Source organism: Orcinus orca, chromosome 7 (genome assembly GCF_937001465.1).
Source record: "Orcinus orca chromosome 7, mOrcOrc1.1, whole genome shotgun sequence".
Classification (NCBI taxonomy): Eukaryota; Metazoa; Chordata; class Mammalia; order Artiodactyla; family Delphinidae; genus Orcinus; species Orcinus orca.
In genome coordinates, this window is record NC_064565.1 from 55,102,174 (window position 1) to 55,124,917 (window position 22,744).

At 35.2% G+C, this 22,744-nt stretch overlaps 1 protein-coding gene and 1 long non-coding RNA gene across 2 annotated transcripts in view; one reads left to right on the forward strand and one right to left on the reverse strand.

Annotated features, from left to right (window-relative positions):
- SCN9A (sodium voltage-gated channel alpha subunit 9) overlaps positions 1-22,744 on the reverse strand; it is a 149,647-nt gene that overhangs the window by 64,798 nt on the left and 62,105 nt on the right. Inside the window, exons 2-9 of the mRNA XM_004267254.4 lie at positions 18,659-18,966; positions 13,653-13,771; positions 13,214-13,303; positions 12,519-12,647; positions 10,984-11,075; positions 9,784-9,993; positions 3,755-3,818; positions 2,051-2,192 (exon numbers count right to left, since the gene is read on the reverse strand). Of these exons, the coding sequence (XP_004267302.1) occupies positions 2,051-2,192; positions 3,755-3,818; positions 9,784-9,993; positions 10,984-11,075; positions 12,519-12,647; positions 13,214-13,303; positions 13,653-13,771; positions 18,659-18,916 (1,104 nt within the window). The 5' untranslated portion in view covers positions 18,917-18,966. The remainder of the gene's footprint in view (positions 1-2,050; positions 2,193-3,754; positions 3,819-9,783; positions 9,994-10,983; positions 11,076-12,518; positions 12,648-13,213; positions 13,304-13,652; positions 13,772-18,658; positions 18,967-22,744) is intronic.
- Positions 2-21,267, forward strand: LOC125964981 (uncharacterized). The gene is made up of 3 exons (XR_007478377.1): positions 2-1,433; positions 3,721-3,882; positions 21,123-21,267. It is a non-coding gene; the product is annotated as an uncharacterized LOC125964981 (long non-coding RNA).

Here is a 22,744-nt window from a genome sequence, read left to right on the forward strand (position 1 = left end):
TTATTTTAATAACACAAAGGTTTTTTTTGATAAATCATTTCAACTTGAATGGCATATTAGGTATGTAAATCGTACAGTTCTGTATACTCTCATGTTATCAAAAATATAAAGGAATAAAATTGTATCTTCATTGAAAACAATCAGTATTAAAATACACACTTTTTCAGTACAAAAGATATAGCAATTAATTAAGCTTGTACTGAAGTTAAGTGTGATTCTTGACTATTAGTAAGCATAATAATAACCCTGGATCTTTTCTCCCCTAATCTGAAAATTACTCAAAAACTAGCTGCTTTACTCATTTTCAAATTATAGGACTAGATAATTTCCATAGTATCATTTACTGATAAAATTATATCTTTAAGAAGTATTAATGATTATGTTAACACAAGGTAGATAGCCTTATTGTATGAATTTATGCATTCATCTTTTATGTATTTTTAATTAACATTTATTAAAATTTTTTAAATGTAATACATGGTAAAAAATTCAAATGGTACAAACAGGTATTAAATGAAAAATAAGTCTCTCTATTCTATCTCTGATGCGTGGTAACTCAATTGCCTTTTCTATCAGTTACTGCTCTTACTGATTTCTTCTTTTGGATCAATTCTTTATAGTGGAATTCTTAGGTCAACAGGTATATTCATTTTAATTTTCATAGAAATTGCCATGATATCTTCTCCAGTGGTTCCCAGACATGTGTGAGAAAGTCTACCTCCCCACATCTAGTCAGACAGTATCTCTCCTTTGATCAACTTTTTGATTTTGGTCATTCTGACAGGTGAAAAGTTATATGTCACTCCAGTTTTAATTTGCAGTAAAGGTGAGTATCTTTTTGCATACTTAAAAAGTCGCTTGTATTTCTTTTTTTTCCTGTGAAGTAAGATTTTTATATAATTTCTACATTCATTTATAATATTCTCAGAAATTAAACAGACATAAAACAGGCCAAAAGAAGAATCTGTAGCAATTTGAGAAGTGATTCATTATTTTTTATAATATAGAATAATCATTTTTGATCTCCTTCCTCTTGGGGTTGGGTACTGATAACATATAGGTGAAAAGATAGAGCCACAATCCCAAGAGGATCACATGTAAGTTAGAGAGGAGATGTTCACATGAATGAAGAATTCCAGTACAAGAGATGGATGCTATAAACTGAAGAACAAAGGGCATGGAGGTGTAGAAGAAGGAACAAGTGAGTTGAGAGAGAAAAACTCAGAGACATGAATTGAGTCTTCCATTCTCATATTAATTTGCTCAGGCTGCCATAACAAAATGCTATAAATTGGGTAACTTAAACAACAGAAATTTATTTTCTCAGTCCTAGGGGATTGAAATCCAAGATCAAAGTATTGGCAGGTTTGGTTTCTCCTGTGGTCTCTCCCCTTGGCTTGTGGATGGCTACCTTCTCACTGAGTCCTCACAAGGTATTTTCTCTGTGTGTGTGTGTATCTCTACTCATATCCTAATGTTTCCTTCTTATAAGGACATCAGATAGGTTTAGGACCCACCCTAATAGCCTCATTTTAGTTACCGCTTTAAAGGCCCTAACTCTAAATATAGTCATTCTAAGGTACTGGGAGTTAGGACTTCAACATATGAATTTGGGGGAGATACTATTCAGTCCAGAACAAGTGTACATGGGAGTGCACAAAATAAAGAACAGTGAGCACAGGAGAGCCTGGTGTTTAGGGCACTGCAGGCAGGGAGGCAAGTGTGGAAAGCACAGCGTGTGTAGGAGTGCTGTGAGAGAACATTACAGTATATTTCTTGCTATTTACCTAGGACCCCGTGGGATGCTATATTCAGAAAGGGGGAAAGAGATCTAGAGATCAAAAAGCCCAGAAGAGTAAGAAAATAATTTATGATTTAAGAACTATCCATTCTAATAGTGCTGGAAATAGAACATGTCTAATTTTAGTACTAAGACAATAGAGTTTTCTCCATTCTAAATTGAATAAAACATCTCATATATAAGGCTGGTAAGGAACATACATCAGATTTTTGTGCAATGAATGCAATGAATGTTTCTCTTGGCACTCACCTGTTGGTAAAGGTTTTCCCAGTAATCCTGGGTCATTAGCCGAAACAAGGCTAAGAAGGCCCAACTGAAAGTATCGAAGCTCGTGTAGCCATAGTCAGGGTTCTTGCCAACCTTCACACAGGTGTACCCTTCTGGACACTGACTACATGTGAAAAAGGATATCACAAGTCAGAGTACCTTCAGGATGCAAGCTAAAGGGTACTACAGAGAAGTCGGAAACTCAAGGTTTCCTTTCCAGGGGGACAATATTGAATAATGATTAAGAACACATTATTTGGAGTCAGCAAGAACTGGGTTTGAATCCCATCCTTACTTTTTACTAGTTGTTGACTTTGTCAAATTACTTAAAATTCTCCAAGGCCGGGTTCCTTCTTTCTGTGAGACAAGATAATAATACCTACCTCCAAAGGTTAAAAGTTGAAGGAAATATATATATATATATATATATATATATATATAATATTATTTATATATAAATATATTTATATATTTAATATAATATATATTATTTATATATAAATATATTATCATATATTATATTATATATAAATATATATTATATATATTATTTATATATAAATGTATATATTATTATATATAAATATATATTTATATATACATAAATGTATATATTATTTATATATAAATATATATATTTATATATATATTTATATATATAGTCTTATATATTTTCCTTCAACCTCCAAAGGTTAGGACTGTTATTAAGTTTAAAGAAGAGAATGTATGCAAATTACCTAGCCTAGTTCCTGCACATAGAAAGCATTTAATAAATGGTAGCTGCTATTAGTATCATCATCAACATCCATCATTAAGACTTGGAAACTTTCACCAGATGTCATATAGTAGTTCTTGTACCCATAAAGATTGATATATAGGCCTCGAATAAAATTGTCTCCCCAAATTATTCTTGGGGTGAATTAGAATCAAGAACAGTCAATAGATAACAATTGTGTAAGTACATAGAGATTTTTAGTTTAAGACTTTTTTTCTCTTTAAAGTTAGTGGATTGGTATCCATGATGTCAAATAAACACAGTGTTCTGAGGTGTCTTTAGGAGCAGCAACCTTATCTTGTTTGTTTTTATGTTTCCACTGTACCCAGAGCCTCCTCCTGGGCAGGGGGCAGTGCAAGAACAAAGGCCCTGCAGCAGAAATAAAGTCGGTGTGTGGAAGAAAGAACAAAATGGGTACTTACATAAACACGACATTCTTAAAATATCTTTACCCCAGTCCATGGGATCCTTTTGTTTAGAGTGGCCAAACTGTCACTGCATTCTGTCACCTATGAACCATACTTGATGGGAGAATGAGTATAATTTGGGGATGGAAAGAAAAGTTGATTTTGTCACTCTTCTTCCCAGAAAGAAGAAAGGCTGGAAATTATCCATCCAACTTTTGGTGGGGTTTTTTGGAAGTAATTTTTTTCTACTTTCTTAGGATGTATACGATTTGTATCTTGTTTTAATGCAAGCACTACCTCAAAGTATTGCTTTCAAATGTATGGTATGCATTAACCATGAAAGTTTTAAACTCTGGACTCACTGTGGGACAGAATGAGTCAAAAAATGCCATGAAATATATAAAAATAATATAGAATCAAAGGTTCTTATTAGCAAACTGATTGAGTTTGATTTTTCTTTTTTTCCCCAGCCTTTGGACTAAACTGAAAACAAATATTACGTACCCTGAATCGGTGCTGAAACCACAAAGGAGAGCATCTTTGGATCCCTCCAAGTAATAAAAATATTCTGTTCAGAAAGAAATTGAACAATATAACATTATGGAGTGTAAGCTTTAAGAGTGACACAGCAGGTCAGTTAATTAATATAGATATATTTACAAACATATTCAGGCCCAGTGCCAGGCAATAGGCATTCATTTATTTATTGTATTCTTATATATTTTCCTTCAAATATTTGTCGATAACCTCTTATGGGCCAGGCAGTGAATATGATGACAAACATGATAAATAAGATCATCAATTTTATGAAGCTTTCTTTATGTTTAGGTAAGGGTGGAGGTTGGGGATGGAGAAAGACACCTAACAAGTAAATAAGTAAATATACAAGGTATTTTCACATAGGGATAAATGCCCTAAAGAAAATAAATTAAGACAATGTGACAAAATGTGGTCAGGGAAGTCTTTTCTAAAGAGATGACATTCGAGCTGGAACCTAAATGCTACAGAGAAGCCAGCCATTCGAGGACCCTCGTGAGACATCTTGACAGAGTGAAGAGCGAAGAGCAAAACCCCAAGGTAGAAATGAAGTTGGTATATGGAAACAAAAAAGCAAAATGGCCAGCCCAGTTATAGTGCAGTGAGTGGCGAGGATTGTGGTGTCAGAGGTAGGCCGGGGCCACGTAGCAAGGCTTTGCATGCCATGGAAAGGAGTTTGGATTGTAAGTGTGATAGGAAGTAATAGAAGTAGGAATTAGAGATGTGAGACAATAATTAACATTTCTGAATGTTGCTGTGGCTGCTTTGTGGACTATGGACTATAGGAGGGCAAGTGTGGAAGCAGGGATACAAGCTAAGTGACTACAGTGACAGGTGACATGGCTACGATTCAGAGCTGTGGAAGCAGGGATACAAGCTAAGTGACTACAGTGACAGGTGACATGGCTACGATTCAGAGAGTAGCCATGGATACGGAGAGAAGGGGATAGAATCAAGCGGACGGGATGTGTTGACGGAGTGCATGTGGGGTATGTGGAAGAGAGGAGACACAAGGATGTATCAGCTGGTCAAGAGTGGTACCAGTTACTGGGATAAGGAAGAGTGGGGCACAGAATGGCCTGAAGCACAACCAGGAGCTCCGTTTTAGCTGTGCTCCACATGAGATGATTATTAGGTATTAAATTATATTTGTCAAGTAAGTGACTGGATTGATATGAGTCTTGAGGTCAGTGAAGGTATCAACTATGGAGATACAAAGATGGGCGTCATCATCAGGCCATGGGACCTGATGAGTTAACCCAGAGAGAAAGTGGAGCTGGGGAAGGGGAGGGAAAGAGAAGGAAAAGAGCCCCCAGCTCAGCCCCAAGTATTCCAGAAGGGGTACAGTTGGCAAGGCAACACTATAAGTGAAGGAAATATATTTTCTGAAATTCTCTCATTGTTTACTCACCAATAAACATCTATTTAGGACTTACTAAGTTCTGGATGTTGAGGATACAGAACTGAAATAAATGTACATTTTCCCCTTTCATGGTACCCTCTGTGCCCATTTTCAGGTGTAAAGGAACTCATAACTCTTCCTTTATTTACTATAATGACTTATTCTTAATACAGGGGGCTGATCCAAACCTATACAGTAAAGGTATAAAGGACAAAAAGAATTTTTTTTAATAAGAGCCCAACTTCCTATCTGGCTCAAGTCAAAATAAATAAAGATGTAATTTCTAGGAGGCTCTGGAGTAACAGCAGAACGAAGACTTTGAAGTCAGATGTACTTGGATTTGAATATTGTTTCTACCCCTTCCTATGTAGGTGAATTACTTTATCACTTTAAGATTTAGCTTCTGCATCTGTAAAATGTGGGTAAGAACACCTACTTTGTAGAGCTGTTGAATTAGTACTAATAGGCTATGGCATGTAAAACACTTAACACAGTGACCCACGCTTTCTACATCAATGCTAAAAGAGCAGCAGCTCTTATTAAACAACTTCAGATAAGCCTAACTGACTTATATGCCATCGTTTGGTCTTATGTAGAAGATACAAATATTAGAAGACACAAATAAACCAATAAGGCCTCTTAGCTTGGGGTGAAAACTCTGTGTTCATTTTTGCAAAAAATCCTGTGCCTTGGGGAGGGTAGGCATGGCAGAATGAGGATGGAGGAGGTTATCATGCAATGTTTTATACATAAACCTCTGAGATATTTTTATTATGAAAGGATTACTTTAGAGTTATCCTTTAAAGAAATACCAGTTCACATTTACCAATCACTGAGGAGCTGCTTTATAAAAGTAGGCTCTAGAGCTGCCTGTACGGGCATGTTGCAGGGCTAACATAGTCAATTCAATACACGAATGGTGAAAGGTGAAGCAATGGGAGTAGCTCACTCTGGTCTTGTAGAACACTTGAAAATAATTCCCAAACAAATAAACAGTAAATTATTAGGATAGTTAGCCTCAAGAGAATTTAAGGTTAACATGTAAAGGGAAAATGTAATACCAAGAGAAGAATTCCTCTTTTGCACTGCCAGCCAATGATCCCACCTCACATTTTTCTGTGGAAATAAAAGCCACTGGGCTTGACTTAATCCTCCTCTGATTACGCTGGAGCCTGCTCTTCCATCTTTCCTCCTGCTTCTGTGGTGGAGATGTCTCTCCCCTTCGCTCTCCCACTTTCTCAAGGACTTGCTCTCCCCCACTCTCCTGAATTATTAATCCATATTTTACTACTCATTCATTTCTAGCACTAGAAAAACATCCCTATCAAAATCCATCTTTTAAAAAAATGCCGGCCATTGCCCCTGTTATTCTGATTCCCTTACAGCCAAATTTCTTGGAAGAATTGTCTACACATACTGTCTTCTCTTCTTTCTGACATCTTATTCACCCGTCACCACCTTCATCCAACCTTGTGTCCTACCGCTCTACTAAAATTTGCTCATGAAATTCTCTAATGACTTCCATGTTGTTTAAGCTAATATACATGTCTCTATCCTCATCATCCTTGATCTTGATCTTAATCCTTGATCTTGCAGCGTCATTCAACACAAGCACTCCCTTTTCTCAACATACTTTTTTCTCTTGATTTTCCTACTTATATCTTTGCTTCTTGCTTTACTGGCCACTTTTTCTCTGCATCTTTTTTGGGGTCCTCCTCTCTACCTGCCTTCTAGACATTAGGGTTGTGGAGATGAGCATCTTCTAAACACCAAATCTGCTTTAAACACCAGGTTTCCCATTGTCTACCTACTTATAAACATGAGGATTTTCAGAAGGATGTGTGTATGCGTGTACATATCTTTTCCCTTTGCTGATTACTTCGAAGTGTATATCTCCAAACTAGGCATTTCCTCTGATCTCTATGCTTAAATCTCCAATTGTCTACTTTCTATCTCCACTTGGATATCCCAATGACATCTCAATTTTAACTGGTTAATAGTGACTTTCTCCTACAAACCTGCCCACTCTTCCCTCACTTCCCATTGCCACCTATCCAGTTACTGTGCCAGAAACGTAGATGAGATTCCCCAAGCCCTTCTCTCCTCTCTAATTCATCAGTGAGTTCTATAGGTGTCATTTTGAACTCACATTTTTCACTTTCTGCCGCCACTCTAGATGAAACCACAACCTTGTCTTGTTTGGAATGATAGAAGCATCATCCTAACTGGTCTTCCTTTTTCTAATCTACCATCTATCTTACCCAATCAGCTCCCCGTATGGTAAAGTGATTAAAACCACTGCATTTAAAATAAAATCCAAACTCCTTTCCATGGGCTAAGACATTCTTCATGATATGACCCCTGCCTTTTTCTCTAACTTTCTCTGTTGCCATTCTGCCTCTCCTTTGCTAAAGTCTAACCACACTGCTATTCTCCCATTCCTTAAACACATGATACTCTGTCTTGTCTCAGGGCTTTTCCACAAGCTCTTCCTTCTAATTCAAGGAACAGCCCCCATTTACACCTACACTATTTTATGGCTTCTTATTATCCTTTAGATCTCTGCTTAAATGCCACCTCCTCAGAGAGGGCTTCTCATTTAGTTGGTATCTCAGCCCCTGAGATTTATTTTCTTCACATAGCATTTGTTATAACTTGCAATATTTTTTGTCTGTTCCCCTCCTTTTACTCTTTCATTCTCCCTAGAAGATAAGCTCTGTGAATGCAGAGGCTGAGGTTATCATACTCACTGCTACAGGTCCAGAAACTTGTACAATGCTTAGCTCAGGGAAGCACTCAATAAACCCATGTGATGAATACTTGAATAAATACTGCAGTGAGACTGGGCTTCTATGACACAGAAAACAGGTAGGAAACCAAACTCGGACTGAACACAATCATGTCTGCTGTGAAACTATATTTCAGAAGAAAATCAAGAATAATGTATAGAGTTGAGGGAGAAGATTGTGGTATAAAACTTCATTGTTAGCTAAGCTGTCATTCACTCATGTGTGAACCCAATATGAAGATATACTGCAAGATCCAAGAGCTTTTTCTACGCCTTTTGAAAAAAATTGCTTGAAGCAATTCCAGAAAGTCAAAAAAAAAAAAATCACTCAACGTATGAACTCAGGAATGAGACCAAGATTCAGAATAAAAGGACTGGTAATGATCCTAGTTAAAAAAAAGTCAAGTTTAAGTAAGTGCTGTATGTAAACTGATTCATAAAACAAAGTACAAATGTCAGCAATTACCTGTAAGCTCTATAACTTGCATGGTATATAAATTAAGAAATAAAATCCTTTGGAAACTAGAAATAAAATTTAAGATCATATTAATAAAAATCAGAAGCTGAAAAAATAAATTAAAGAAAAGCAAAGGAAAATATGCTACATTCCTCATCAAATGCTGGTAGTAAAAAAAATATACATTAAAAATTTTACTTTGAAACCCTTCAGTTTTCTTGTTTTAGGCTTCCTTTTTTTCAGTTTTCTTTATTTACAGTCTTTTACTATATTAGCTAGGTTTTATTTGCCTTTATATTACTCAGTGAGTAGGAAAAAACACATTGAGTAAAGTAAAAAAAAAATAATGATGTATACGACTCTTTATTATTTAAGGAGAATTAACACCTGACCTTTACTCCCTGATCTCCTTCTATCAAAGGCACTTGCATGTCCACCTTACCTCTGGATCTAATTATTAAGGTTTATGGGTTCATGTGGGCAACATCTTACAGACACACTGCAGGTGTTAGACAGAAATTACAATCTTGCTAGATTTCATTCTCACCCAAACTCATCAGCTCTGGTGAGAGAAACTGTGTTAGGGGATAACTATTTAGAAAACATGCCGTTTATGCTTTCTGTAGGATACTCTAATATACACTTGTGAATTAAGTAGACTTCTGAGACTGTGCGTACAGATCATCGTAAATGGTATCTACAGAACTAGTTCTGATGAATTAAACTATGATGGTCATTAGCTAGATTGAAGGCAGCCATTAGAAAGAGCTGTAAAACTCATCATTGGTTATAGTATGAGGATAGTGCTGATAAAGCTGAATAAACTGTTCTGCTTATACAAATCTTTAGAAATACTATTGAGACAAACATTTTAATATGTGATAATATTATCATTATAACATATTAACATGACTGTACAATGTTATAAGAAAAATACAAGGGTAAAAATATAATTATATTACTATATAATAAATTATACTATAAAATAAACGTAAGTATAAATTACTCAATAAAACTACAGTATATAAATATATAACTTATGAAATTTAATGGTCAATATCATTAATTCATAGCTAAATTTATTTTTCTAGAGCAAACTTATTCTTTTTTATCTTACAGAAATTGAGAATTATGCAACTATCCCATGTTCTTAATACCAGAACCGCTAGAAAGCTTAGATCCAGGGAAATTTATGAAAATATAACATGATCCAAATTCACAATGCAGCAACTTTCTCTATATTTGAGTGATTTTGAAATAATTAAAATGAAAGCAACATTCCATTGCCAGAAGAGAACAATGCTCTTAGCCTTATTTCAACCTATTAATAACTACAAGGGCATTCTTACTTCCATAGTCTTCTTCATCGAGAGTATTCAATATGCTTTCTATTGTTTCATTATTTTCAAGCAGAGTCCGCACACATTTTTGCTTCAGGTTGCCCATAAAGAGCTGCAGCCCAATCAGTGCAAACACGCTCAGACAGAACACAGTCAGGATCATGACGTCAGAAAGCTTCTTCACAGACTGGATCAGGGCCCCTACGATGGTCTTCAGGCCTGAATACGAGGAGGAGAAATAGGTGTTCAAAATGAAATAAAGCCTCTGAATGAGAAACGAAAACAAAACACAAGCTTTCCTAGAAATGCATGCATTTTATCAAACCAATGATCTTAAATAACCTAGTTGGAAAGAAGTCTACCAGCTCAAAAGGGTGGACTTGCTGTTTTATATATTTTGTTTCTGTATATTACAGCAAGTGATTAAAAACTTGAAATATTTCCAGAGAATAACCAAACTGTCAAAATGAATAATTTGGTTGCTCAAACCATATCCACACTCACTTGAAAAAATAATTTTTAAAAAATGTCAATTCAGTGAATGTTTGTCAGACAAAACATCTCTTTATAACGACACCAAAACAGAAAAGAGGCTGAATTGCAGCACACAGTGACAACTTACTAAATTTCAGTTAAGAAATGGTTTGTTGAGGAAAGAAAAAAACATTATGTCATGCAATCCTCCCCATGCTGATATTTTGTATCTCTTTTCTTAACCATATGAAAAGGAATAAAACAAATTGAAATTTTCATTCCTGGATAAGCAAAATGGAAAATGAACTGTTAGACAGGAGGGAAAATTTCAAGTTGAGATGTGAACCAAATGGCCATCTTCATCGCCTAAGACTCATGCAACTGATTAAACTCAAAGGCTGACTTTTAATAACGATTATGAAAAACGTAAGAGATCAAATTTAATTAAAATTGTGTAAGAGAAAATTTTTCTTGTTTTTCCTTGAAAAGATCAAAGTCAGCCCCGGTGTTTAACCCCACTCTCACCTGGAATGACTGAAATTGTTTTCAAAGCTCGGAGAACTCTGAATGTTCTCAACGCTGAGACATTGCCCAGGTCCACAAACTCTGTCACATATCTGTAATAGGGGAGTTTATACACAAACACGGTAACAACACACACACACAAACAAAGAACAACTCCCAAAATAGTTGGAGTTATGAGTGGCCTAATGCTTCACACCAATTACTTCTTACCTGGGATTACAGAAATAGTTTTCAAAGCTCTCAACACTCTGAAAGTTCGAAGAGCTGAAACATTGCCTAGATTTACAAATTCTGTTAAATACCTGTAGAATTAAATCAGAGTTATTCAGAATTTAGATAGAGTCTATGATACTTACCTGTGCCTTTAGTCAAGGTGTTTCCTACGCCTGGAACCTCTTATTTAAATTTACAGTTCTGCAAGTCTTTTGCTTCTATCATTACTAATTTAATTTGATTTGATTTGAGTCATTTGATGTGAGCAAAATACAAACGTATTATTAAAATGGTTTCATACACATAAATGCCTAACTAAACAATTAAATGCTTCAATTACTAAACTTCAATATTATGGTAATATAGATATTTAATATTCTATAAAATACCAGCAGCAAACCTAGACAACTGTATGCTAATTCAAAGAAGCCAGACACTAAAAGGTCATATATTGTATGATTCCATTCACGTGAAATGTCTAGAATAGGCAAATCCACAGAGACAGAACACAGTTGAGTGGTTTCCAGGGACTGGCGGCGGGGGGAGAAGGGAATGGAAGTGACTGCTCTCTGGGGTGACGAAAATATTCTGGAATTAGAAAGTGATGATGGCTGCACAACTTTGTGAACATACTACAAAACACTGAATTTTATACTTTAAAAATGGTAAAGTTTATGGCACATAAATTTAAAGAAGGAGACCCCTGAGAAGATGCAGCCTTCTTTGACACAGTCTTGTCTTAGCAGGTGGTGGGTGGCAGTACAGCAGTCTTATATGACCACAAAAAGCCAGCCTGAAGGACAGAGGTGGGGCAGGTGTGCGGGAATTGGAGACTAGAAATCCCAAGACCCTTCTGTATTGTCTAAATCCCTCCAATGAACACGTATTACTTTTACAATTCAAAGTGACAGAGGGAAAATACTGTATATAGGTTTGAGATTTAAAAAATAAATAAGTGTTTCTGACAAATATATTTAGGAAAAGAGCAGCAATATGAATAAATTAAAATTATATCTTAATGTGATACTTTTCCCTTGAAAATAAACTGTGGATGCCTATGTAATGCATACACAATGCATTAATGTTAGGTTTAGTATGCAGTGACAGCCCTTATAAAAAGATTTCTTTCTATATTTTAATATACTTATTAGCTTTTGAATAATATAGGTTAATTTAAAAAAAGAGCACCATACTTATAATAAATGCCTGAGTTTTTTCTTATAGGTTTTACCAGATTTTAAATAAGAACTTGGAAAAAGTGTGACCCTAACTGGCACTACATATATTATCTATCCAAGTACTGAGCATGGAGGAAGACCATCTATCTTAATGATGTCACACACTTTTGAGTAGAAAATGCTCTATCTGAAAAAATATTAATATTTTTTTGATGACTAACTTCCATACAGTATCCTTTAAATGTAACCATTATATGCAGGAAAAGTCAAACCCCAAAAGTCTGTTCTTACTGGAATACTGTGCTGTCTGAGACTTTCATGAGTTTGGCATTTCAAAAAACTGAAAGTACTTACGCAAAAACAATGACAATAAAATCAAGCCAGTTCCAAGGGTCACGAAGGAAAGTGAATTCTCCTACGCAGAAGCCTCTTGCAAGGATTTTTACAAGTGATTCAAAAGTATATATTCCAGTAAAAGTGTACCTAGGCACAAGAATCCATTGGGATATTAAGTGTGAAAAGAATACAATACCATGTGAATCTTTATAATTAATTTTTTCTGATCAACCAAAGGAAGGCATCTATTGGAGTATGGCTGTTGGTTTATGGACCCATTCTAACTATGAGAATAAACTACAGTAAAGGTCCTTCCAGAAAAATCTTAAAATGTACATATCAGAAACACTCTCAGAAAGTAGAGGTATTTAAAAATTACTAAGAACACAGGTATTAGATCTGCCTAGAAAATTCCTGCATTGTTCCTATCAGAAATATACCCAAGGACAAGAGATATGTGGCATGTCTAAGAACAAAGCAGGGCATCTGATAAGGTCTTTTTTCTAGAAAAGACTGTAGCACATATTATTCTATTCTAATATTAGCAGGTTAATATTGTAGGGGAGAGAAAAATAATTGAAAGAAAAGCAACTATGTAACATGGAAAGATAAACACCACAATATTTATAGATGCAATAACTTCCTGGTATAAAAAGGAAAGGATAAGAATGACCATACTAAGACTATATTAAAATGTACTTAAACCCACTTACTCTACATTCTTGGTCCAATCTGGAGGGTTACTCATGGTCATAAATATGCAATTCGTCAGAATAGTGCACATGATAAGCATGCTGAATGCGGTAGCTTAGAATCAAGGAATATGATAAAAGACCACGGTAGGAACTTTGAATATTTGATAAAGACATTTGTTGAAATGCTAACAATTTTTCCTTAGAAAAAAATTCTAAGCACGTCTATAGACTTAAAAAAAATCTCTTTGAACAAGGGAGTAATAGACAAAAGCAATTTTTCCTAAAATACTAAAATTGCCATTCTCCCAATCTACTCACAGATCTACACCAAATTATACTGAGATTGGTAAACCAGAGTCTTTTCAGGTACAAAAGGACTAAAATCTATATTTAAAAAAAAATAACAAAAAACTGCATTTTAAAGAACCATTGTAAGTAAGCATTTTAAAAAGGATATGAGTGTACTAAAATCTTAATAGATATTCTTCTGAGAGGACTGAAAGGAGAGAGGATGTACAAAGCAGGTGTGGCATTGAAACGGAAGATTGCTTTCCCTTTGTTCAAAACTATGAAAGTCTGCAGGAGTAAAAAGAAAACAGTATGAATCAAGACTCCAAAATTTCAATGTAGTAGATTAATATCTGCAATTTACCTCTCCATGTGGTAGGACCATATTAAAGAAACACTGCCATCAGACTCAAGCAATGCAGCTCTTCACGTCATGTTGGCCAATGAACTCCAAGTCCATTGTCCATTTCATCAGTAAAGTAAGAAGTGAGCCATTTATGAGCATGTATTATTTAGAGCTTTCAAAATACAGTTTTCACTTTTTCATATCCCTTCAACACCCAAATCAGTAACAATAACTTGTGGTCACTGTAAATATTTTAAAATACAACTTAGTTCTTTCATTACATTGCATTTTATGCAAACCAAATAGATACTAGCTATCCTTGATTTTTATCATATCACTGAGAGAATTTTAATACTTCTTGGCTATTGTCAGGTTTAGTAGCAAATGTACCAAAATATGAGTTTTCAAAAATATTTTCATAAATTTAAGGAATATTAGAGTTGAAAGAATCCTACTACTCAGTATGATTTTCCTATTTTAGATGTTAATACCAATAACAGCTAAAATAAAAGAACATAAATTAAAGGACTTGCTTGCTACTATCCATGGCAATTTTTTGAAATAATACGAATAGAACCAAATATTTAAGAAATATGTTATGTAACCATTGCATAATGAGTGACAGTTTCCATGTCTTTGGTATTTAGTTGAAAAATTTGAAACCCAAACAAACAAACAGCAATAACAACAAAACATTAAAACAACCGAAGGAGTTGGCTTGGATATCAGAAAGACCAAGTTCAAATCCTTGTCTTATTTTTCTGTGGCTGGCAAACAAATTCCTTGTGTTATCTAGAAGACACTAATTTGGTCTTTTTGTTGTTGATTCTGAATTTTATATAAGTTTATAAGGGAGCTTCTGGTAATAAATATTTTTCACCAAACTGGAGATGTAACTTCGGGTAATCTTGCTTTTGTATGTGGCAGAGCCCCCAAGAAAACAAACAGAATCTATTATTTTCAGATGCCCTTTTATATTCCTGGTCCCTTGTACTATACCAGTTATGTATAGTAAATTAAACATAATTTAACATAAAGTTCACTTTTACATTGAAAATTAGTTTTAAAATTAATATCTCACCTTTGAGTACAACTATTGTTTTCTTAAATCTCAATACACTGTGCTTTTTAATATTCGTTCAGCCATTATATTCTATAATTGTGCAGTGAGCAACTATGGCATAAGAGGCAATGAAAGGAATTTGAACATAAATGAGGCATGAGTTTTGCATTCAAGGAGCTTCCTAGAAAAGTGATAAGAACATAGTAACTCTAATACAAGGCAAGATGTGACAGGTAGCATACAGAGAAATACAAATGGCAGAGCATGAGAGTAAAGAGGGGGTGTGGTCACACGTCTGTCAGAATAATCAGGGGACTTCATGAACCAGAGGTCATCTGAGCTAATGTGAAAATCATATTACTGCCTCAACTTGGCAAGATCAAGTTACCTTGTCCTTGAAATTTAAAAAAAAGAACTGGTTTACTATTTTTAAATTCAGATTCCCAATTTTACATTCTCTTTAAAAACTTCTTTAGGATTGTCTAGGTTTATAAACAACCAGGAGTTAATTACAGGTGGGAAAAACAGATATGCCTATGAAATTTTGGGTAGCAGAATGAGTCTCTTTAGCAAAGTCTAAAATCCTACTAGGAAATGCATAGATGTCAAGGTCTGAATAAATTTTTTTTAATATTGCTCACTTATTTAATAATTTATTGAACATAAAATTAGAGAATTAAGGTACTTAAAGAGTATAAGCGTTGGAGTTGGACAGATAGGATTCTAAATGCCTAATCTACCATTTCACAACTTGAGAGCTAGCACTTCATGTCTGTGAAGCTTTTAAGTTCTGGTGTATTGTAAATTCTTAGTAAATGGTAGGAACAGCTGCTGATATTTTGGCAACATATAAGGCACCAATGATATGAAGATAATAAGACATTGTACCTGTCCTCTTAATACCCACAGCAGAGGGTGATTGGTAATTTATTCTTTCTTAAAGACACAAACTTTCATCTATAATAAAGGCACTATATAAAACTCTTCAGAAGCACTTAATATATTCATCACACATGAAAATGAAGCCCTAACTTCTATCATTAGTTTATTAAGTGTCCTTTTTTTTAACAAAGCATTGATAATTACACTCAAATATAAGTTAAAATCTGAACCCAGGTCAAATCAGGAGTCATTTAGATTTTTAATCCAAGCAGTGATTATAATGTAGCAGAAATAAAGCTCTTGTCAATAAGTGTGAATAACCCGAAACATTAAGGAATCAATCCACACAGAAGTCAATCCTGAAGTTGCAAGTGGAAGTCAAAACTACTTTAATCAAGAATGATTGAAGGGCTAGGACATGGCACAAAAAGCTGATCATTTAAAGCTCGAAACCAAAAAATTAAAATAAAAAGACTCGGTAATCCCTGTGGGTATTTATTCATCTGTTAATAGAGAGGACTGTGAAAAACAGATCACTTCGTTTGACCTAGCTCTACCCAAGTACACTGATGCAGATGTGCGTTAGGCTTTTAATGTGGTTGGCGTCATATTTGAAAGGAGCTGGGGCCAAGGTGAGGGATTGGAGTCCCACCCCTAAATATTCTCCATTAAAGTTGTCTACCACATACCTAAAATGATTCCATTAGTTAATCCTCCATCCAAATACAAACATTTTCTCCTTACCTCCCAAGTCACTTTAAGCCAATATTAGTTTATATCTCTGAATTGGGATTTATTTCAGAAAGATTCCTTTCCTCCTTCAGGGGTTCCTGGTTAAGTAACATCCAGGCCCCCTTGAGAAATGGGAAATGCAGGAGGTATCCATGAAGAGCCAGGCATTTTTCAGGATGAAGTAGTAAGTAAAATGAGAAAGTACTTTTTATATTGCCGGTTTCATTATTTACCCATTCATTCTTCCATTCATTTTTGTAAAGCTGTGAGCATGGTGATTGCTATACAACAGAAATTAAACTAAGAGATGTTATACAACAGAATATTTCAGTAGGGAGTCAAATCAACTTGAACTAAAAAATTTGTGGCAAAACTTACTAGCATGTAGCATTTTGTAAGTTATTTATTTTCCCCAGGTCCTTTGTTACTTCCTGTCTTACCAAGTTATAGTAAATATGTGTGTTAATTTGTATAAAAAGTCTAGTGCCTGACGCAGAGATCCTGAATACATGTTAACATTCTTCCTTCCTGTGTCAGAATACTGATTGGTTAATTGGAATGCTGGGTAGTATCTCAAAGCCTTCTCAGGTATTCTGCTTTCTCCTTCTGTGCTGTCAGCTTGCTGAGATGCTGGCTTTAATGTGAAGCAAAATATTACATATTGCTATTCATAGCAACTATCCCAAAGAAGATGTGTTTCTACCATCAAAATTAACTTCATCACATTTTCTATTTCTTAAGACAATTCAGTGCCCTTTATTTTATTTGCTAGATGTGTTATCAATAAATAGTCTCTTTTATTTACATCTTAAGTCAAAATAGTTTTTTTTAATGGACTTTATCCTGCCTTTCTTGACCTCTTAAAGGTAACTCTGCAGTTGCCATGCAGCAAAGCATTGTTGGAGAAAGTTATGGAACCTGCTGATCTAATCCTTTACTGTCTCCTCTTTGTCAAGTTCAATCTGGTTGTATCTGCTACTGTCTCAGAAATGACTGTAATCCCCTTCTCATTTTCTTGGTAGAATAACCTCTGTAGCAGTGTTTCAAACTCTCCCCTTAATGCAATCAACACCTTCTCAGATCTGCTGCTCTCAAGATTGACTCTCAAAGGACAATTTCCACTCCTGTAGTATGGAAAATATTGATATGATTTAACATGCATTTCCTCAGATGTGCCTACCTTTACTTCAACATATCAGGACTCAAATTCATCCTCCTATTTGCCCTTCAGGGCTCACACAGTAAGGCTTCACTCCATTTTTCTAATGCAAATACAAGCTGACCTGTGGTTTATCCCTTGTCTGTTAACATCAGCAACTAGCTACTTACTCGATCCTCTGTATTTTTCTCTGAGAATAATTTTTCTCCACTTTCAAACATGCTATTTATACCCTACATTGAAAAGGTTTTCAATTTATTCATTGCCTCAAGTGACCATCTTTCTGGTGGAAATTTCTCAAATTTTTCAGCATGTATCGACTGCCACCCACTTCCTCTGTTTACTTGCTATCCACCACTATATTGCTTTTATTTCCATCACCTAACACAAACTGCTTCCAAAAAGTTACCAACTCATCCTCCTTGTTCATTCCAATAGCCTTTCTCCAGCCTCAACTTTCTGGATAATTTTATGAGATACTGTCTTCCCTTTTTTTTTTTTTTTTTTGAATAATGGAAAACTTTCTGATTTATAATGTCTTGCCTCTCTGACCATCTCAGACTCTTTCTCTCCAACCCCCTAAATGAGTGGCTCTCTAAATCCCATTATTAGTTGAGTGATTTTATATATTCCCATGGATTCACCTGTCACCTCCGTGCAAATGCATTCTGGACATATCCCCAGGTCTTACTTCTCAAACTGACAATTATTTTGTTCCTACCAGGATGCACTTATGTTATGTTCCAAAAGGCAGAACATTATACTGAACGCTATTAAATTTTAAAAAATCGAAATAGTATGCCAGTGACAGAACCAGTTTTGATGAAAAATTAGTAAAAGTACATATTCTGAAAGAGCCTACATATGTATTTAACTAAACATTTTTGTCATGTCGTGGCTTTTCACTAAATTCCACTTAATCTCAATTTAAAATATCTTTCTGTACAAAAGAGGTAAACAGAGACCACGCCATTGCAGGCACAATAAACTCACTTTTTTATCTGCATAGTAAGGGTCCAGGTCCTCCAGGGGCTCCGAAACCATGCCCTGAGGGATGTCCCCATAGATGAAGGGCAGCTGTTTGCCGGCTTCCAAGTCACTGCTTGGCTTTGGCCCTTCTTCGTCATCGTCTTTCTTTTCTTCTTTGGGTTCCTTTGTTTTTCCTTCAGCAATACGTTGTTCAATGAGGGCAAGAGACTGTTTTGTGAAGTAGACAAAGCTCTGAGGTCCTGGGGGAGGCAACATTGCCATCTTTTCATCCTGTATATTTTATTTCCCCTTCAGCTCCTTACATAAGAGGCCTAAGTAGAAACAAACAAAGCCTTAAGTGGTTGCCAGCCAGGGACGGCACTTGAAAAAAAATAATAGTAATAGTAATAATAAAACAGATTTTGCTTTCAACTACAAGAAGCACTGTGTTCACAGAATTATCATCATGTTGAATGAGCACTTATTAAGTGACTACTACGTACATGACTTATTTTCCATGCTCTCTAATGATCTTTATTTAAGAATTTGAACTTAACACTTCACAGATCTTAAAGTGATAACGTAATGAAAAATATGTTTAATTCCCTTTATTTTTCATCTGTATTTACTCGTAGTGCAATTCAATTCAACTTTCCTTGTTTAAAAATCTTTATGACAGTGCTTCTGACAGCACTACTCTCCAGGTTCCCTTCTTGCCTCTCTCGTCACCTGATCCTCTTCTGTCTGACATCTCATAATATACTCACACCCTCTGCTTCTCTTTCTTGAGGAAACTCATCTCTGTGAAGTGAGGTGGTGGAAGATTGTTTTACTCTATTTTACACATTTAGATTTTCTTACAATAAATACATATACCTTTATGAATCAGAAAAAAATATATTTCCATTCTGAATTAAAAACAATTTAGGCAAATGTATCAGAAGAACAAAGAAGATAAAAGGAATTTGGGAAAGGTTTGGGATAGATTCAATTTAAAAAGTGAAAACACTATAATAGGCATTCAAATTATGACTTCCCTAATTAACTTACATGTGTATACAAAACATTACAAGAACTACAGGAAAGAAAAATACAAAATAAAAAATGCAAACTTCTATATATTATTATTTTGGAATGTTCTAAATAAAAGAGCATAAAAAATAACTGTTCCTATTTTAAAAATAACAGACTTATTATTTCAATGAGTCAAGGTAACTTCATAATTCCTCCACTGGAAAATAAAAATGAGTCCTTCTGCATTAGGATTGCCTGAGAGTTGGGACACACCAACTTCTAGTATGTCAACGCACTGTGAACAACTTGAAAGGTTGTATATTAAGTGATATCATGACACACAGAGGGAGGATAAGCTAAGAGAAGCCACGGTCTGTTCTTTTATTTTCCAATGAGAAACATAAAAATTAAGCAAATCACAATAGTGACAACACAGGTTATATAGATTCAGAAAAAGTAGTGAAAAGAAGCTGAAACTAATTATTCTTTTACAGATTTCTCCTATTCCCATGTCAAACAAAATTTACTTCAATTATGTTTTGAGCAAAATGGATGATTTTCCCCTTAGTTATTTGGGTATGGTATAAGAATAACCCTTATCAGAAATCTATGTATTTTTTTAAGGTGGAAAACAACAGAAAACCATTTTGCAATATAAGATTATAGAAAGGCTTATAATGCAAATTTAGCTTTTCTGAAAAATGCATTTTTATGTTTTTATCACATAAATGAGTCTGGTTTTTGCCATGGTATGTATCAACATATTTCTTTTTAAATCTGCTAACCCATATTCATTTAAAATGTTTTTACCAAATAGTTAATCTGGGCATGTTCCTATATCAGATATTTAAAGCTGTGAGAGTAAGGAGAAAACACAGTTTTTGTCATTAAGGACCTTACATTCTAAAAAGGAATACCAATCATACCAAATCATACAGCAAAGACAAGCCTGGTTTGGCCATACTACAGGAGAATACAATCAGCTTAAGTAACTCACAGCCTTCCTTTATACCCTGATGTAGACACAGAGAAAGAGATATAGGCATGTGCCAGGAGAGAGGGTACCATAGGTAATAGGAAGTGGCGAGTTCCTGCGATTTAAGTACAAAATTTCAAACATTACTGACATAAATTCCAGGAGTCTTTTAGGAGCCTCTCCAAACATGGAGAACTCAAAACATCTTATAAATAGTAGATATATAGCAATAGTTCATGGGAGAAAATTTGCTGAAAGCCATGCAATGGCATATTTGGAAATAAGAACACATCTCTACCTATGGGTTCAGAATTATGGAATTTTATAATTATGAAAAAGAAGAGCAAAGTCAGTCCATTCTGCTGGCCACAAGCTGCTAAAATTGTTGCTTTTGAACAAAATTCATATAGTTAATTGACTATGTGTCTGCTGGTTTGCCCTGGGTTTTAAAGTATTTGACTAAGATTATTTATTGTTATTTCTATAAATTCAAACCAGTAAGAAGAGGTATATATTTTGATGGAAACGAAAGTTGAAAAGAATTTCGAAGAATGTAGTGAAAAATAAGGGACACTGCATGTGCACATTCAAAAGCAGGATAGAGTGACTCATGAAAGAATGAATCATGACTCAACATTCCACTACTAGGTAAGTACTCAATAGAATTGAAAACATGTCCCCGCCAAACTTGTACCTGAATGTTCATAGCAGCATTACTCTTAATAGCCAAAAAGTGGAAACAATCCAAATGTCTGTCGACTGACAAAATGGGGCGTATCCACACAAAAGAATACGACAATAAAAATAAATAAAATACAGATACATGTTACAACATGGATGAACTCTGAAAACCCCGTGAAGGTGGCCAGACCCCAAAGGTCACATACTGGATGATTCCATCTGTATGAAATGCCCAGAACAGGCATACCCTCAGAGACAAAAAGTACATTGCTATTGCCAGAGGCTGGGGGGAGGGGGTAGTGAGGAGAGACCATTAATGGTTATGGGGTTAATGGTTAATAGGAATGAAGTTTCTTGGGGAGGTGATAAAAAGTTCTAAAATTAGATAATGGCAATGATTGCACAACTCTGTGAATATGCTATAAACTACTGAATTTACACTTTAAAGGATGATTTTTATGGTATGTGAGCTACACCTCAATAAAATTATTATAAATGCTTTCTAAAAAAACTGAATCATGAAATCTGTGAAAATTGCCCTGAGCTGAGAAGAGAGGTTTAGGAAAATGGAAACAAATGCACATACTCAACACCATTCACTGTATAAGTCTCTGTAGTCTCAGTATAAACATGGGATTGCTCTTGGTGTAAGATTAATTCAGGAGAAGCTAAGGTTTAGTTCTAGCCCTTGAAGGCCAAGCCTGGTACAGGTTTTAAAACTGTGGTCACAAATCAATCTGAGAAGCAAGGCGGTGAGTGTAGTTGCCACTTGGGCTTAGGAGATTCCTCAACACTTTTGGAAATCACAAAGGCAAGGAGGGGTTACTTGTGTCAACTGACTTTCAGTGTACACATACATGGTCTCCTGCGGGAAGAGATGGCTGAAGAACTGGTATTTTTGTACATCTTACATTCAAATGAAGGTGTCACCTCTTTCAAGAATTATTTGACAGAAATCCAGGTAAGTAGATGTCATGAACTCAGATGTCCAGTCACCAGCTCCACTCTTTCAATATTCTTATTCTCTTTTTCCCTCTTTTTCTTCTCCTTGCTCATGCACATTCTCAATATACAGTTTCTGAGTCACTATAGTATATGGAAATAGCAGGGATGGTGGGTGATTCAAGTCAGTGGTACCACTGGGACATATTTTCCTCAGGCTAAATTGAAGGAAGACACTAAGCACCTGCTTAACATCAGGGCCTTGAAAAGTTAAGTTGAAGAGACTCCGGTCAGATTCCATAATCATCCTCTAGTTTGGAAGGTAGAGGGGAGATCACTGCCTCCTGTCTGGATGATGGGAAAAAATAATGTGTACCAAATTTTGAGGGTAATTTTGCAATATCTATCAAAAGCCTCAAATATGTTGATTCATTTTTATGGCCAAATAACCTCCCTTCTAGGAATGTAACCAAAAGCAATAATCTCAGATGTCCTCA